At 41.0% G+C, this 18,823-nt stretch overlaps 1 protein-coding gene across 11 annotated transcripts in view; it reads right to left on the bottom strand.

Moving 5' to 3' along the window:
* Nucleotides 1–1,674: 1,674 nt before the first annotated feature.
* The window catches only part of MPHOSPH9 (M-phase phosphoprotein 9), a 49,530-nt gene continuing 32,381 nt past the window's right edge, over nucleotides 1,675–18,823 (bottom strand). For 8 of the 11 annotated variants that reach the window (XM_081841592.1, XM_081841591.1, XM_081841594.1 and 5 more), the window contains 14 exons: nucleotides 16,721–16,876; nucleotides 16,085–16,172; nucleotides 14,725–14,940; nucleotides 13,610–13,657; nucleotides 12,762–12,826; nucleotides 11,458–11,559; nucleotides 9,576–9,728; nucleotides 8,768–8,949; nucleotides 7,741–7,905; nucleotides 7,014–7,134; nucleotides 6,290–6,393; nucleotides 4,124–4,368; nucleotides 2,933–3,001; nucleotides 1,675–2,469 (listed from right to left, as the gene is read on the bottom strand). In XM_081841592.1, coding sequence (XP_081697718.1) covers nucleotides 2,368–2,469; nucleotides 2,933–3,001; nucleotides 4,124–4,368; nucleotides 6,290–6,393; nucleotides 7,014–7,134; nucleotides 7,741–7,905; nucleotides 8,768–8,949; nucleotides 9,576–9,728; nucleotides 11,458–11,559; nucleotides 12,762–12,826; nucleotides 13,610–13,657; nucleotides 14,725–14,940; nucleotides 16,085–16,172; nucleotides 16,721–16,876 — 1,816 coding nt within the window. In that variant the 3' untranslated portion in view covers nucleotides 1,675–2,367. The remainder of the gene's footprint in view (nucleotides 2,470–2,932; nucleotides 3,002–4,123; nucleotides 4,369–6,289; nucleotides 6,394–7,013; nucleotides 7,135–7,740; nucleotides 7,906–8,767; nucleotides 8,950–9,575; nucleotides 9,729–11,457; nucleotides 11,560–12,761; nucleotides 12,827–13,609; nucleotides 13,658–14,724; nucleotides 14,941–16,084; nucleotides 16,173–16,720; nucleotides 16,877–18,823) is intronic. The other 3 variants (XM_081841597.1, XM_081841596.1, XM_081841595.1) reach the window with 3 other exon arrangements.

Raw genomic sequence — 18,823 nt, forward strand, 5'->3', positions numbered from 1 at the left:
TCCAGCCTTATCACTACCTGAAGGAGTCTCAAAGCGGCTCACATTCTCCTTTCCCTTCCTCCCCCACAACAAACACTCTGTGAGGTGTGGGGCTGAGAGACTTCAGAGAAGTGTGACTGGCCCAAGGTCACCCAGCAGCTACATGTGGAGGAGCGGGGAAGCAAACCCGGTTCACAAGATTGCAAGTCTACTGCTCTTAACCACTACACCACACTGGCTCTCTTCCCAATGGATTTGCAGATGTGCATTATATATGGGGAAAGCCCAACACAGTGGTGAGATATAAAGAACTTCCATCTTTCTTCCACTGATGAAGAATGTGTTCTTCTGGTGTGTGAGCTAAAGTTTGGACCAGTTCATATATGTGCATGCATTACTTCAGCCACTCACTGCTCAGTTGATTTGGGGGTAGAGGACACACCTGAAAGTCATGTTTAAGGTCACATGACAGTTCTGCAATAATTAGCTAGCATGGGTCATTCACACATGCAAAGCTTCCTCTTCTTTATTGCATTTATATCCCATCTTTTCTCCAAAGAGCTCAAGGTGACTTACATGTTTCTCCCTATTCTCACTTAATCCCCACAACCCTGTGAGGCAAGCTAGGCTGAGTGAGTGATTGGCTCATGGCGATTCAACACTGGTCCCCCACGTTCTAGCCTGACAATCTAGTCGCTACCACATTGGCTCTCAAATCAAGAAAAGAAAAACACTCCCAGTCCACAACTACCATCAGTCCTAGCCAGCATAGCTAATGGTCAGAGGTGAAGGAAGTTTAAACCTTATACCTCCAAATATCACACGAGTCAAACAATAACATTTAGAAGAGTTCAAGCACCCACTTGGACATGTTCACTCCAGAGAGTTCAGTATGCTCAGGATTACAGCCTAAGGGGATGTAGCATGTATTTCAGTGTCTCCAAATGGTGCTGCTAAGATGATGAAGGCAGCAGGGAGGGGAAGAAACAATATCAAGTGTACTTGGGGACACACTTCGTTAAATTTTATGACGACCAATTCAGAAATGCTGTTAGCAGCACCTGCTACCGTAGAACATTTTATCAAGGAAGAGAGGCCTTTGTGGGATCTTCTATTTAAATGATTATAGCAATAGTTATTTCTAAATGATTCCAGGTGGAGTCTTTAATTGGAAAATATGGAAGGTGGGGGGTGGGGTGCCAATGACTTACTTTTCCAACTGACTTAAAGAAGAATCAATAAAAGAAAGATTCAAGGGAAACAGCAGGGTTCTGCATTTTAGACTACGACAGATCTGTGGGGTGGAGTAGGCTAATTTGCTAAGTTCTATAAATAACAATCGCTTAATTACAGATGCAGCCCTACATGCTGCTTCACTGGGTGCCTTGACTATTGGAGGGAGAGAGAAGGAAAGCAAAAGTGCCAAGGGACACAAACTGCTAGAAAGATAGCAACCATATGGTTGCTATCAGGGCCAGAGAAGCCTCTTAATGGCGCTGCTTAGGCGCTTTTGCCCATAGCTGCTGATGAGCAAGGAGCTGCATACTTTCTCTTTTGGTGGGTAATGATAAAAAACTTGATCTTGCAAAGGTCTTCATGCTTTGTGGAGCCACCCCAAGTAGCCAGAAATAAAAGTCCCCCCCCCCCGTAATGTTTCCACTGAGATCCGCCCCCCACAAATGACAGACAACTTCATTTTAGACAATTCAGTTTTAATTAATATTTCAGTGACAAAACATGCAAAATAAAAACTCTTTTAAAAAAGAGAAACATTATTTTTGCCTTTCTAAAACCCCTTGCTGTGCATACTGTTATTTAAACTGACATTTGCAAACTGGACTTGTGCAGCTGTGGAAAATACTGTGCTGCAATTGAGCAAGAAGTTGAAGAAAGGATATGCAATTTCCGAACTACAAGGTGTGTAGCATTGGTGTAGCATTCACTTCACAACAAGAAGCTATGTGTGCATCATGTTTAGCATAAATAAAAATTCAATACTTCATTGTAACCTACTTTGCAAGACAGGCTACAAGCTCTATGAAAACAGTGAGCCTGCTGCACCACAAAATCGATTTCAGCATGATCACATTTTGAAAATAAGCTGCTCCTGTTCTTATAAAGAATTCATGTTCAAGGTTTCAAAAAAACTATTAACACTTCTTCAAAAGTAGCAAAATACAGAATTGACAGATTGATCCCTTCAGGTGTAACAAAAATAGGTTTTAAAATATATGTGGCTCAATACAAAATAGTGTGTAAAGGGTAACATGATTGCAAAACTGCTGCACAGGGCTTACAAAAGATACAAAACAATTTGCATTTTCAGAGTGCATAATTATTATACTTTTAGTGCAAACAAAAGGATATCTAAATTTAAACAGAGACATCTCAAATATTTGCAGAGGTACGTAAAACATGAAATCTCTTCAGGATCATGCGGATTGAGCCCAATTCTCTATTGACCCTTTCCAAGCGATCTTCCAAGGCTTCCTAAACAAAATATTCAAACACACACATTAAAGACCAGGAAAAGGCAAAACCCAGCTCTTCCAAATTGGAAACTGTATGTACTCTTTACCCCACAAGAACAACCCATTTAGAAATTTTGCTGCCCATTGGTACAATTTGGGGAAATGTGAGAATCCCAACCACCTCCAAATTGTTCTTCATTTAGCTTGTAAGATTCTGCAGTGGCAAATATCCCTCATAAAGGGGACATCCTTCAACTCCACTGTGAACAAAGCATGAATTAAAAAAAAAAAACTGTGCTTGAGACAAATATAAAAATAAATCTGCAGTGGTTCATTCCCACATGGAAGTCAAACATTAGAACTCCCAAATGAGGCACATGCTTAGAAGAGAGAAGGGAAATATGCTTTTACTATAGTTTTCAGTTCCACGCAAGATTCAACTTTCCCCCTCCCCATCAGGATTTCAACATGAGAATTTAAACCTGATTTAGTCTTGCCTGCAGAGTCATTCTCCCTCCAGCACAAGGTATTCGACTCAGTTGGGACTCAATCTGGGAAAACAAAATAAATGCCAGTGAAAATTATGAAAGCTACAAGAGTCGGAATAAAACTACCTTGGAATTTCATCTGCAAGGAAGCCACAAACTACTTTTCCAGCTCAACAGATCTTAGGATAGTACCATCCTGGGTTGTGTTAACAGATATGCCCACATCTGGATATCCCATTTCACTTCCCATTTCCCCCAAAAGGCAGTTTTGAAATAGATACAACCACTGGGTGGCTTGAAACAAGAAGTGCTGCTTTGCATCAGCCCAGGTCCTGCTCAGGGTCATAGCCAGTTAATTCAGCCAAGCAGGGTAAAGGCTTCCCATTCCTCTTCCTGCCCCTCAGTTCTGCTTTCCTTTTTTCCAAAAGCCACTCTACAGTTTGTAGCTCAAACCTTACTGGGCAATTATTTTGCAGAGGGTTGCCCCTTATCTGCAAGCCTTGGGGTTTCCCCCAAGCATACATAAAACTTTCCTCTGGTTTCTCAGTGGCCATGTTTTGGTTACAATCCTGCTGTCATTCATACAAATCAGAAGATATAATGGGGTAGAAGGTTGGAGAGGGCACAGAGCAAATCAAAGTGACACCACAGCAAACATAGGCTTGCCCACATTGACACTACTCAAATTAGAAGAGGGCATTGCCACACTTCATTCTTGGTTGAGGCAAGCCAAGTTTACTTGGCATGGGTGCAACCGTAACCCGGCTTAAAAAACAGATAACCAAGTTTAACATACTTGCCTCCTTTTCCTTGAGCAAGAATGAATTAGTCTGCTGAGACCATGTATTTTGCTTAGTAGGCATTTAAGGCCATACTGTGAGATAAGAGTATCAGAACAGAAGTCATGGATGAGGCCAAAGGCCCACCTAACACATAACACACTGTAATCACAGCAGGCAACCAGACGCCTCTGGGAAGCCCGCAAACAGGACCCGAGAGCAGCAGTGCTCTCCTCACTTGCAATTCCCAACTACTGGAATTCAGAGACATACTGCCTTGGATGAAGTTTCTGATACTGAATATTAATATACAGTACCTTAAAGACAGGTACTGCAGTGGTAGACATTTTTCCAAAACACAGAACTTTAACAAGAAATGTAAGAAGTCAAAGCACTTGGTTTCTACCTGCTGCTTTTCCTGTGTGAGCTCATCAAAGAGTCTCTCTGTTTCGGTCAATGTCTTAATCCTTGACATGTATTTGAACTCCGTCTCATAAGGTGCTGGTGCTGCTGAAGACAGGCTTGTATGCACAGAGCTCTCGTCTTCCCACGTTCGCCCTGCCATACCTCTCTTTGCTTCTGCATGCAAAGAATCTGTGGAAGAGGAAGGCTTGGCACGGCTGCTTTTGCCAGGGCCAACATGCTCCAGTTCTGATCCACCACGAAAAAGAAAAGAGCAGAAATCAGATTTTAAGCTCTTCATGGAAAAATTATTAGTACATAGAATATATTGGACAAGCAAGAAAAAATTGAACATGAACAACTTCTAACTTCAGCAAAGCCCTCAAGAAGGTCTCGGACACTTCCAATTTAGTCAGCTCCATGGCATGTGGCAAAGTCTTTTGGAGCATGTAGCATCTTCTGAGAGTCAAATCACCAGCAAAAAAGAAACAATCCAATAAATGATTTTGGATGCATGTTTCCAAAGAGCCTCTTTGATTTCTCTCCAATGCTATGCCACGGACTCAAGGCAAATTATAGCACCTCTGAACTGAGTAACTAACCAAAAAAAGTCAACACACAAACATGTAAAATAAGTAAGTAAGTAAGTAAGTAAGTAAGCAAATAAATAAATAGAATATTACCTACCGTAGAGCTGGGTCCAGACTAAAGCTGCAGTCCTAATCCTGGTTACCAGGAAGTAAGCCCCACTGAATTCAATGGGACTTACAACTGACAGGCTCTGTTCGCAGGGCTCCCACAAGTTTAACGGAGCCCTCATCCTGCCTCAGCTCACGTAAGCCAGAGGCAAAGTGGGGGTTCTGCTACACTTCTCCGCTGAGGGGCAAGCAGCCAGGCACCCCTGAACGGAGAAGTTTAAAGCAGCTGCCTGCCCACATAAGCAACTGAGGCAGGAACAAGCTGCATCGGCCCCAGATGATGTAGCTGGTTCCTCCCTCAGCAGTATGAGGGCCAGAGGCAATGGCTGGTTCACCTGGCCGTATATTGCGGGTGAAACGGCCACTGCTCCTGAGCCGCTCTGCCACCAGTGCCTGGCTGTAGCTTGTTTCTCCCTCACGTGCTGTTGGCACTCAGCAAATGTGGTTTCACCCACAATATACTGCCAGGTGAAGCAGTCATCATGGTCTGGCCCTCATATCAGTCCTGGGTAATCGATACATCGCCCAGGCCTAGAACTGTGCAATTAATTTACTCTGGGTCCAACCCTATATATTTAATCCTGAAGAACATAAAACATGACTGATGTAAATTCAAAAGCCTTTATTACTCTAGAAGTACACCTGTCATTATACAAAACAGATAAGAGCGGCAGGGATTAATTAAAACAGGAGCCCCAAAATGCAATTAGTGCCACAGGTTTTGTCAATTTAATTTAATCTCGGAAAAATTTAAACAGTAGAATTTTATAAAGATGAAATATATATATATATATATATATATATATATATATATATATATATATGTGTGTGTGTGTTTGTGTGTGTGTGTGTGTGTGTGAGAGAGAGAGAGAGAGAGAGAGAGAGAGAGAGAATATTATTATTTCTAAGTATAGTAAGTGAAGAGCTACTTCTGGGTTTGATCTTACAGCATTTAAAAATGTTAATCTCTATTGTTATGGTTCAAGAGTTGTTAAAAACAGACATTACATGTGTGCATGTTTAAACTTACAATTCGGTGAAATTTTAAAACCAATTGCATGAGACCAATCTGACTCATGTAACCATATAAACAGACAGAGAAAAGTGCCAAAATCCACAGAAACAGACTGAAGGAGAGAGACTCCAAACAGGATGTTGCTCCAAGCTGAGACAGCAAATGAACTGAACCTCAAGAGCAGAAAAGTATTTTGTGGAAGTTTTGGGCATTTCCTGCCTCTGAGCTGCAGGGTAGGCAACACAACCCACTTGGAGACCTGTGACATCCAGAGGTAAGTAGACCATTCTTATATTTATAGTTCTCTTGATCATGTCTGATGTTAACAGCAAAAGCGACTATCAATTTTTATACTTCTAGGCGGCATCTGTGGGTACAGCTGCAAAGAGGCAGGGCTTGGAAATGCAAAAGAATATTTATTCCAAAGAACAGAATCCTAGCTACTGTGAAGTGTTACCTTCAGTATCACCTACTGAGTGAAACTGGAGCCTTTTCCTTGGATTGCTGTATTGCGATGTAGGTGTGGGAGCAGTTTCCAACTCATCAAGCAGAATATCAAATCTAGTATTTTAGGGAGAAAAGACACAAAAGCACTTGTAAAATATTTCTCAGTTTCCACATCACTGAGTCCTGGTGAGATTTACCCCTTGTGGTCACAGGAAATGGCTAAATGGAAGGATTCCAAAGGCCATTTCTGGTCAGTTAAAAAAGGAAGAAAGAAAAACAACTAAATGGGAGCTTGAGAAATAAGACTAAGGTCTGCTTGTGCAAAATTCTTACTTGAATGGCAATTGCTCCAATCCAGTAAATGCAAGCCACAGGTGGACTGGCAGTATAAGCTATATCCAAAGCTTGCTGAGTAAGGGACAACAGAGTAATGTAAGAGCAATTGTTTCGTGCATTTTCCTACAATGGAGGTGGCTGTCCTTCCAAAGGGTTACTCCTCCTTCTATCTTCAAAACAAAGGGTCATTCCTCCTCCATCATCGTTACTGACACACAGGTTCAAGAAAGCAGCCTGTCCATTGTGTATCCAGGGATGCAGAAGCTCCTGTGGTTTTTTTGCTGCTCCTGTGGTTTGTTTTATACAACTATTTGTGCAGATTGTGAAAATATTTTTAACACCACACAAACTCAACTCTCTCCCCTACAGCCCTTAAATGAGTATTGGCAGACAGTTACCTTGTCACCATGTTCTCAGTTTTGTTGAGCAAGTGGCTAAATCCTGGAGACAGGTTCTCTTTTGGAGACCGCTTTGGGCTGTAGGTCACAGCAACTGGAGTCAACATTATCTCTCTCCTTGCTGCCAAGAGAAATAGCTTATTAGAATTTAGTTATGTCTTAGAACAAGCATCAGATGCTTTGTAATAATATTATGCTCCTGTTGACTTTGCCAAAAAATGTGTTATTCAAGCATTTTCCCACAATACCTTCTGCTTAAATAGTATGCTATGGTAGGGAGCTGGAAGCCTATGGTCCAATTCCATCTCCCAAGAGGTGTATTAGCAGCCCCCTCCAGCTGCTAAAAAAGGTACATGGAGGAAGGGGTTGCTGTGGAAATGGACTTCCTGGTAATTTACTGTGGGCAACCTTGCTGCTCCCCCCACCCTCAGTGTAGTTCATCTTAAGGTTAGCTAGATTAATCAAGGTCGTGTGGGAGTAGTCATTAAATATCAAAGCACCTTCCTGCTCTGTTTATATACAGGATTTAAAAACAAAACCTTTGCCACTCCTTGAAAGTTCACATTTTAAAAGAACAAGAGCAGCAGAATAAGACATATTCTACAATAGCAAGGGCACAGTAAAAACAGAAGCCATGGAGCTATGAAAGACTCTTAACATCACTTTAAGTAAGATGGCTCTGTACACCCTAATTATAAGTTGGGCAGCCTGCAGCTGCAATTCCTACTTGGAGTGTTTGACTTCCTGTTTGAAGGTGGAAGAGATGAGGACCTCTGACCATTAGGTGAGCTGTATCTTTTGTGTCTGAGTTGGTCTTTGCTTTTCTCTGGGGACCGGCTGGCACTGAGAGCTGTTTCATCAAATCCAACAGTGGGACGTCGAGTGGTTGCTTCTGAAATATACAAGCAATGCAAGAAAGTGGCTTTATTTTTCTTAGGATTTCCCGTCCTGCTTTCCCCCTAGAAGAAAAAAATGGAGTGTTCCCAAATCAGCTTAAGAAAATTAAAACTAACAAGACAAAGATAATCAAACCAATTTCAAAAATTAAACAAACTTGGAAGATACTTTCAAATTGGAGGGGAATCATAACACATTGCTGAAAGCAAGAAAAAGATCAAAAGCTCACTGAAAAAACATGTATGAGTCCTGTGTTATGGGTTCTCAAGACCTCCCCACTTCTGGAGAACGTGCCAAAGAATGAGTGATCCAGAATAAGCTGAAGGAACGGCACCAGGGGTTTCTTAGAAAAGGTCTGAGGAGTTTTGCTAGGGGGAGAAGACTCAGGAAAACTGAACACCCACCACTACACTTCCTATGTTTTAGGCACACAAGAGCTTGCATCTCATTTATGAGTTAAAAAGCTGGCTTTTAGCTGGCTTGGCTAGCAATCTCATACAACTCACTTTTTGATCCCTCTCCTGCCTCCTCCTCTTATTAACAAGACCAGCTAATTTTATAAGGCTAGCTTCCTTAATACAGTTGAATGACTGGGTCCATCTAGCTTAGTATTGTCGACACCAACTGGCAGTGGCTCGCCATAGTTTCAGACAGACATTCCCAGGCCTATCTGGAGAGGCAGAGGACTGAGCCTGGGCCCTTCTGCATACAGACAGATGCTCTGCTGTTCTTGCATATTACATCGCGGCTCTCTGTCCTTTAAAGACTGAGCCAGGCTTATTCTAATCCCTGGGAAGAAAGAAGTAGCAGCAAAACCCTGGGACTGAGGAAACCAAGGAGAATTCAAGGTGACTTACTTGTAGGAGCAGCTGCTTCCTCTTTCTCTGTCTGAGTGGCCCAGTTTTTCAACGTCTTTCTTCCTTCAAGTTCTTTAAAGGCTTTTATGATGGGCGTTTCTGCGACTTGTGTTTCTTTTTTTGAAATATCACTTGTCAGCGACGGATCTGGGGAAGAATCCTTTTCTGGAGGTGTATGGTATCTAGAAACATACAATGGGATGACACACGTTCAACATGGGCTGTAATCATGTTGATGACATGTCAAAAGTGTTGCACTCAAAGGATGAAGAAATTTCATAAGCACCAATTTAAATACTTGGGGTTGGAGCCACACTAAGGCTGCAATTCTAGTCCAATTTACCTAGCAGTAAGCCCTAATAAAATCAACATGGTTATGGTTTTTCTGCTGCGTTCCATTGAAATCAGAGGCACAGCTAATTCAATTCTATCCACTTAGGATTTTGGAGGATTTTGGAGTGAAGGGAGATGTACTGGATTATTTGAATTTCTGTCACTGTTGTTGTAAATGTATTTCCATGTCAGGTAAAGGGTGGATTATAAGTATTTTAAATAAATAAAATAAACTCAAGTCTGGATCCAACCCATGGTATACAAGGGAGACAAAGGGACAAAAGGGCACAGAAAATGAATTCCCACCTAACTGCAACGAAGTCACAGCAGGCTCATTTTATATCTCCTCCCTGATACAAAGCCCATGAGTGGTGGATTAGGATGAGCCACCAGTGGAAGAGCTCTCCTTATGCTAACAGAGTCCTCTCCTTGGGGAAGAGATTATTTGCCAATTTAGCATTCAAAGCCACCCTACCTGCAAGAAGTGTATGTTTCTTCCAAACGATTATCTTTGGAGCTCTCTTGGGCTTCTAACGGCTGGCCTGTGAAGATTGAATACTCTGATCCTGGTATCAACCATTTCCTTCTGCTCACATCAGAGCTTGCTAGCTTGCTTCTAGACAGAAAACTTGAGAATTAATGGAAAGCTCATGTTTCATTTCTCATACAGTACAGCATTTTACTAGCCAAAATTAATATGATCATTCCCACACCCTCACAGAGCTAGCTGAGGAAAACAGCTTTAGGAAGCCACTTTGGAAAGTACACAGTAACTAAATTCAAGTGGGAGAAATCTATAGGAAGGTCAAACAGTCACAGGGGTGGAGCATGGTGGGGGCTGCTGGGGGGACTGTCCCAGGCACATTTTTCTGAGGGCACACACTACTCCTGCTGCCCTCTCTGAGCCATTCCTGCACCACTTTGTGAGATATTTCAGTCCTTTCGCTTTCCTAGAGGTTTGGGACAATCTCATTTTCTTTTTTAAACTAGCCCTCTACATACCACCCTTCATGGCGGTCACTGTTAAGCACAATATGAAAGGTCCATATAAAGAAGTCTTAAGATGAAAAAATCAGCAGAATTTCTTTATAGGGAAATGCAGAATTTATTTACCAATAGACATTCTGAAGGCACCAATTTTAGTAAATGCTCTATCATTTTAGCCAAGTATTATTAAACTTAAGCCAGAATGCTAGAATAATTCATTTGGGGGACTAAAGAGTTGATGTAAGGAGCAAGTGTTTTATTTGTACTGACATAATAATTTATACACCAGAGGTTCGTAGGTAGTGTATTAAGACTGAAATAAAATATTGCTGGGTGTCAAGCATAGCAACCAGGTCTGAGACTATCTGAAGAATAGTCAACATCCAAAAGTTGAAGTAAAGAACTTTCAGGGATAGTTTGAGAACCGATTTGCTGTAATTCATTAAAATTACTGTTTGGGGGCTGAGTTTTGTGGGGTAGGAGAGAAAACATTTTTAGAGAAGTACTTGTTACCCCTAGAGCTGTGGTGGGGTGGGAACTTCAAGCCCAGGGATCAAAGGCAGCTTCCCAGCCTCTAGCCTTCTCCAGGCCACACTCCTCACTGGCTTTAGTCTGTGCCCTCTTTGAGCTCCTGCCTCTTGTGAAGCTATCAGCAGTACCTGCTAAGGGCACCTCATTAAGGGCACCTCTCCATGCCTCTTGCTGGCCTGGAAAGAGATGGGGTGGGCGTATGCTGAAGCCTCTGGCGTTTACATGGCTAGAATGTAGGCCACTATTCCAAAATGTAGGCACAACATCCATTGATCCATCTGCTTTTGCCTTTGGTACCCCCAAGTGGTTTCTCCAGGAGTGGAATAAACAGTAATAATAATGTGGGGGTTTTTTGGGAGGGGGGCTATTGAGTTGTTTTTATTTTTATTATGTATTTTGTGGTTTTATATCTTGATTTTATTCTGTGAACCACCGGGGTATAGCGGGGTATATAAATTCAATAAATAATACTAATAATAAATGTGACCACTGGGCTGAAAAATATCACTTAACCCTGGCAAGAGTCTTCCTTGGCTGAAACAACGCCTGCCTCAAGATGATCTTGCATGGTTCATACAACAGACAATCAGACCACTGTACATACAGCAAGAACACATAGTATCATTGCTACATTACTGAAAATTGATAATTGCAGTAAGTCAGTGGGGATCTTGCTATATCCAGAAAGCCTCTTATTAATGCTTTATTATGCATCTGTTTTGTTGTGATTATTCTGTATCAAGGAAAACTGACTAATAGCTATGTTTATCCTTCTCAAAAATCACAGTTTTGTAAGACACGTATCCTTTCTCACAAGGTCATATTTATTATTTGCTTACTTGGCATAGGATGTTCTGAAGTGACTGTCTGCAAAATGACGAAATTTGAGCAAGTTTTCATGTTCTAACTGCTTGATCTGAGCTTCAAGTTTCGAGACAGTTCTATAATGGAAGCAAAAATATATTCAGAAACAATGGCATAAAATAAGTTTGCTCCAACAACTCTGCCAATCACTGTCAATGCAGACATTTTATAAGCTGGTCTGACTCAGTGCAAGGCAGCTGCTGACGTTCTCACACATTTGTTGTGCCTGCACCAGGAAACTCAAAGTTTTGAAATCACCACCAAAGTGTCATTGGACTTCCACACACTTTTTTAAACAGTCAAAAAGAACAAAGTGTTGTACACAATTTGAGCTGCAATTCTAGGTGCAAGTACCACAAAACTGGGGTTTACTTCTGAGAAGAGCTACATAGTAGTTTAAATATGTTGCATGGTATGAATGCTGCAAATGAATAAATAAATCATAGAATTGTAAGGGACCCCAACCCCCTGCAATGTAAAAAATCTCAACTAAAGCATCCATGACAGATGGCCTTCCAACCTCTGCTTAAAAACCTCCAAGGAAGGAGAGTTCACCACCTTCTGGGGCAGTCTGTTCCACTGTCAAACAGCTCTTACCACCAGAAAGTTCTTCCTGATGTTTAGTCAGAATCTCCCTTCTAGTAACTTGAAGCCACTGAATCAAGTCCTACCCTCCAGAGCATGAGAAAACAAGCTTGATCCATCTGCCATCTGACAGCCCGCCAGATATTTGAAGATGGTTATCATACTCCTCAGTTTCCTATTTTCCAGGCTCAACATATCCAACTCCCTCAACAATTCCTCATAAGGTTTGGTTTCCAGACTCTTGATCATCTTGGTTGCCCTCCTCTGTAAATGTTCCAGCTTTTCAATAGCCTTCTTAAATTGTGGCACCCAGAAATGCAGAGTTATCCAGGTGTGGTCTGACTAAGGCAGAATAGAGTGGTACTATTATGTCCCTTGATCTGGACACTAGACTTCTGTTGATGCAGCCTAGAACAGCATTAGTTCTTTTTGCTCCTGCATCAAACTGTTGGCTCATGTTAAGCTTGTAGTCCACCAAAACCCCTAGATGCTTTTCACGTGTATTACAGGCAAGCCAAGTGTTCGCCATCTTATATTTCTGCATCTGGTTCTTCCTGCCTTACATTTGTCCCTGCTGAAATGCATTGTTAGCTTGGGCCCAGTTCTCCAATCTGTTAAGGTGATTTTGAAATTTTTACAACATTATTTGAAGAAGTAACATTTCCCCTCACACAGGATTAAATGGCACATTTACCTTTTCAAATCAGAAATCTGAGTTTGTGCATCCAACAATTTGTTCTCAGTGATGTTTAAGGTATCCTGTAGGGAGGCAGAAAAGGTCACATGCTAAGTGTGCATAAAGTGTAAAGCAAATACAGAATTGGTCTCTCTACTAATCTTGAAAGATTACACCATTTATAGGGGCATCAATCCAATTTGGCTTGAGCTTCCTCTGGAGTAAGTTCAGCATATGTTTTGCTTCATTGTCACTTACCAATAATTAATCTTCATACTTGTACTCTGTCAGGATTGCTGCAGACCAGCAGATCATCTTGGGCCTTTCTTTCTTTCTGGCTTCCTACATGCAGCCATGTTCACTTGCTGAAGCAATCTGTCTTCCTAAATGATTCTCTGGTGCTAAGCACCTTCAGGGCAGGCCTATCTAGCTCCCTGCTGCTCTCTCAGCTGAGAGACACTATAATCTGCACAATATGGCTAAATGAATAAGAAGCTTGGTGCACAACAAATTCTATTTATGGCTGGATTAGTGACCACTGGGTAGTTATCATTTCTGATATAGTTAAAATGTCTTGCAGAAAGGCTGAATTCTGAGGAGTAAAAAATAATAATTTACCCTCCCTCCTTAATGTGTCAGTTTTTGTTGAGAGTACAATGCACATCTGGAAGATGTCCCTTATGAATTTAAGGCAATAATCTAGAGAGTGTACATCCCACGGAACTCAGTCAGGCTTTCTTCCAAACAGACTTCCCTGCATAAGACTTCAGCCCTCGAAAACCCCTCCAGCTTTTGGTCCTCTCTATTTAAATAGACAGAAAATTCCATAGAATAAAAATTTGGTACAAAGTGAATTTGCTTCTCACCTTTACTCTTTCATGCTCCTTCCCAAGGGATTCATATTCTCCTAAAAGCTACAAAGAAATAAAAGTAATTACATTTTCCTCCCTCATCAGATAGGTAGCCGTGTTGGTCTGCCATAGTCAAAACAAAATAAAAAAATTCCTTCCAGTAGCACCTTAAAGACCAACTAAGTTAGTTCTTGGTATGAGCTTTCGTGTGCATGCACACGAAAGCTCATAACAAGAACTAACTTAGTTGGTCTTTAAGGTGCTACTGGAAGGAATTTTTTTATTTTTTTCCCTCCCTCAGTTAGTGATTATACTTTGAAACAGACATCATAGAAAGAAAATGTTTTGGGTGGATAGGATCAAGATGCTTGGGCAAGAACCCTGCCCTCCTAAAAATAACAGCAAATGTTCAAATAGGCAAGGATGTTACCTTTGTGGTGAATATGAATACTAATGATCTGCTCCCCTCTAACATTAGAGAAAATTCCTCAAGACTACAGATTTCAACAACTGCAGAGCTATACAGATAACCTACTAAGCTTTACTCACTTCTATTATCAGGCATGTCCAACAAAACAGAATTGAAACAAATTCCCTCAACTTTTTGATGAATTTCAGCCTACCCCTAGTTGTTCTAAAAAAAAATACCCCAAGGAGGAACCTAAAATTAGTTTAGAAATACCAGAAATACAGAGTGTGAACTAAGACAGCACATCTATTTAGCGGCTAGAGACAGAAAAGAAACTGAGTAGGCAGAGACACCAAAGATCTGCCTCCCCAGCTGCTGAATATCAACACTTAGCCATCTGGAATTAAACAGAATAAAAAAATGCTTCCCCCAATGCCTATAGAAGTCACAATTTCTTTGTTAAAAGCTGCATACCACAAAGGTACTATTGTTTTAGTAGAGACAATTGTAATACAAGTAAGGAGACATTTCCACTAAGGGCTAGCCAAATCTGCAGTGTTCAGAAAGTGGTTCCTATTACAAAGTTCCAGGAATATCATCTCAATTAGAGGTTCATTCAAGCAGCTGCTTGATTACAGTGGGGCTCTCATCTGACCTCACAAATGGATTGTTCAGGTGAATTTACTCAAGCATCCAAGTTACCCTGTTTTTTCCAACCTACATTTTGGAACATTTTATTTTCTTCCTTTAACTTGGCATCTTTGTTATCTGAGAGCTTGTAGGCTTTTTCAAATGCTTCTTCTAGATCTTTAAGCCTCCTCTTCAGGCGGCTGATGGTGTTATCTTTCTCTTTACCACTGGTGCGCATTTCTTCAATACGTTCCTGCAAGGCCTTGGTGGTATTGCTGACAGCACAGAAGCGCTCTTTCCAGTCTGTCTGAAACAAAAGAAGACCAAGTATCAGACAGGTACACACATAAACAGAAAACAGAAGCCTACTTTGAAAACAGAAGGAGAACCAAAGCTAAGGAATATAATGTTTTGAGACACAAGATATAAGATTCAGACAAAACATGTTCTCGTTTTTATTATTGCTTGCAAGCTTTAGGAGAGATACCAGTTAACATGCAGTGGATATAAACACAGTAGAGGGTAGATACATCGTCTGCAGAGAGCTCACACAGGGCCCAACAGAGCTGTGTCCGTTTTCTCCCACATGTAAGCTCACAGGCGCCACAAGGAGACACTGCAGTCCTCCCTCTATGTGCCATGGTGGGTCAGCTGGGACCAACAACCATTGGGTTCCTCTCCCAGGAAAATCTCCTGAGTTGCTATTCCACATGGGCATTAAGAAATAGTTGCATTTTCATTCTACTTGTTTCTTCTCTTCCCTCCCCATACAGTGGTACCTCGGGTTAAGAACTTAATTCATTCTGGAGGTCCGTTCTTAACCTGAAACTGTTCTTAACCTGAGGTACCACTTTAGCTAATGGGGCCTCCCGCTGCTGCTGTGCCACCACTGTGCTATTTCTGTTCTCATCCTGAAGCAAAGTTCTTAACCTGAGGTACTATTTCTGGGTTAGCAGAGTCTGTAACCTGAAGCGTCTGTAACCTGAGGTACCACTGTATTGCTTTTCTTTTCTATCAAACCTTTTAGAATGAAAGTCTGGGGCTGGGCCATTTTTAGTCTTTATACAGCACCTAGAAAAACATTAAGTGCTTTAGAAATAATAGAATTATCCACACTTTAAGTCGTAATGGGTTGTATTAAGGTTTATTATCAATTATATTTTAGTGCTTATATTGCAAATAAGAAGCTTTCTGGTGAAAGGCAAGATTGACTGACTGATTATTTATTTATTTAAAGCCAAACTTAATAACTAGGATTCTAGTAGGGAATCAAGGAGTCCCCAGGGAAAGGAGGCATCTCTACAAGAACTGCTGACTTGTGCCAGATAAGGACTCCCAAGTTCCAGCATAAAAACATACAGCTCAGAGGGCTGACAGATCAGACTTGTATCATCTCACTTGGTAATCTTTCTATATAACTGAGCTCAATTTGACTCATGACATGCACTTACCACTTCTGTTTCCAGAGTGCTATTTTTATCTTCAAGTGCTCTCATGCGATTATTAGCTTTATCCAATGCTGCCTGTAAGTGGTCACATCTAAAAATGAAAATAAAGCCATGAAAATGATAGAAATGAAAACAAGATTTTTCAGTATTTTTAGCTGAGTTGCCTAACTAGGCTATGAGAGTGTGGCCAAAACTGCATTTGAAAATGATTTGAACCCAAGCACTGTATAGCTAGTTTCTAAAGCTACAATAGTCTTCTTTCCAAAAGTGGCATGTACAACAAACATTGAAGAAATAGTTCGACTTCCAGCTAAGCAGCAATAAACAAGTTACCTTGAAGATTCGTGCTAGAGGAATTCTGTATGTGAATAACAGCATTTATCTCTTTTCTCTGTCTAAAACTCACCACTAATTAATGGCCATCTCAAAGATTCCACATTATGTATTTTCATGTAGCCATCAATATCTGTGCCCTAGATCTTAAAAGTGAAGGAAGCAATATACAGAAAGAGTTGCTCCAGGAAACAACAATTTTGAAAGGAAATGGAGACAGAGAGACAGACAGACAGACACACACACACACACACGGGGGGGGGGGGGGTTGAGAAATATGCACATTGTTCCAAGCAGCTCTATTACCTGTCAGTAAGATTTTGATTGATCTTCTCAAAGTCTTCTGAATGAGGTTTATGGCTTGCCTCCAGCTGCTGTTTTAAGCTTTGAATTTCTGAATCATAATAAGCTCGTAGATCAGCAATATGCCGGGCATGTTTTTCTCTCAAATTCTGCCTAATCCTGTTTTTTAAGATTAAAAATATGTCATAATGCATTTGCAACACTATTTTTTAGAGACAGAAAATGACCATCCTAGCACGTGTTTTCCACAGATGGTAAACTACAGCTACTGAAATTTGCCTCCACAAACAGATGCCAAGTGATTTTCCCCACCAAAGCACTTGTATAACAGGGCATGTGTACAACTAGTTCTGAATGCAGAAGCTTTGATGAGTGTTTCTTGAACAGTAGTGTCCCCATGGTACATGGCAAGCCTTTTTTGAAAGAGAGGAGTTAAAAAGCATCTTGATATAGCCAAAGATGTGGGAAGCTCTACTGTTCAAGGAAACAAGCCAGAGTCTCGTTCAAGCTCAGACATTCTGAACTAACTCTCCAAATTAAGTACCACGGCTGGAATATCTGTGCAATCCAATGACAATATAAAGCGAAACCAAATGCTTCAATTTCTAGTCTCTGGTTCTCAGATTTTTCATGTAAGAATCGTAGTCACAAATCAAGAGTTTATTTCTTTCCTTTTCCTATGCATAAGAACCACATAAAGAGTCCTGCTACATAAAAAGCAAATCTGCCATGTCATAGGAAGATGTCAGACCAACTGGTGCATCTAGTTCAGTATTCTCTACACTGTCTGCAAGCAGCTCTCCAGGATTTTAGCCAGGGCTTTCGTCCAGCTCTAGCTAAAAATGCTGGAGATTGAACCTGGGATTGAACCACACACTGCACAAATTGAGACTGCAAGTGTCAGTAAAAAGAACAGCCTGTATTTCCACTTGCACAGATACTGCTTTTTCTGCTAAGTAGCAAAGCTTTCAATTGAAGCAAATGCATTTCCTTCTTTGAAGTACAATACAAAGTATTTTGAAGTTTCTTGTAGTCTGTAAGCAAAAGAAACTTCAACTGGGCTTCCCTTGCTGCAAACGTTTGGTGAATCGGGGCAAAATATATTCTAATAAATCTGAAAGACAGCCCGGGGAGGTTGCTACTTAAGAAAAAACTGCAATCTGAAAATCACTATTGGGAAAAATACCTTGTGAGGGTTCTGAGGAATGACAGCCAGTGAGGAAAAGGCAATGCACCCCCAATTTCCACTCAAAATTACAGTTCCCTAGGCTGCTTTTGATTATGAACATTCTGAGCCATTCTTACATATATTTTTAAGGTGTAGCTCACTTGCAGGGTGATAGGTGTGCTTTTTTAATTGGTTAAAACAGGCATGATAGCAGAAGACTTGTTCATTTAAATCCAGGTCTGCCCAATCATGTGTAAAATAGATAGGGGAGTGAGTAGTGTTTAGAGCAAAAAGGTGGCACAGATGAAGAGTGCTAACCCACCTCCTTCCAGTTTAACTCCCCAACTAAGTTCCAAGTATCCAGAAGGGACATAGCTCAGCTCCCTTTGTCCACGTTTCCCCATGTTCTAAACAGGCAGGTCTGTTGGCATCATGTCTAGTCTGGTCCTTAGTCTAAGATCTCCTCAAATGACATAATCCAGCCTGAATCCAAGTTAGTCACTTTCCACAAAACTGAAATTCAAGCCTTGCAAATAAATTTAGAATAAGTTACCGGGCATGGTCTGAAGGCACATAAGACTTTAGCACTTTGCAGAAAGACTTCATGAGACCTCCTGTGAACCACAAGTATGCCACTTGGGGTTCCATGATGGAAGAACAGTTGAATATAAATGTAGAAAAATAGATAAGCTACATGTTTTCTAGCCCCCCCCCCAAATGTTTACTATAATATTTGATCTCTAAAGAACGTTTCGCCAGGTTTTGTGGCCTGGTCACCTGACTACAATTCAAACTCATCACAGGCAGCCAGAAGTGACTGCTTTCAGGCCTGTAATAATGCTTAGTATTTTCATTTAACTCAACGGAAGGCTTCAGGAAAGGAAAGTAAGCAGACGTTTCAAATTACAGTGGTGCCTCGAGTTAAGTACTTAATTTGT

The sequence above is a fragment of the Podarcis erhardii genome (assembly GCF_964252035.2).
Source record: "Podarcis erhardii genome assembly, chromosome: 15".
NCBI classification, from domain to species: Eukaryota; Metazoa; Chordata; class Lepidosauria; order Squamata; family Lacertidae; genus Podarcis; species Podarcis erhardii.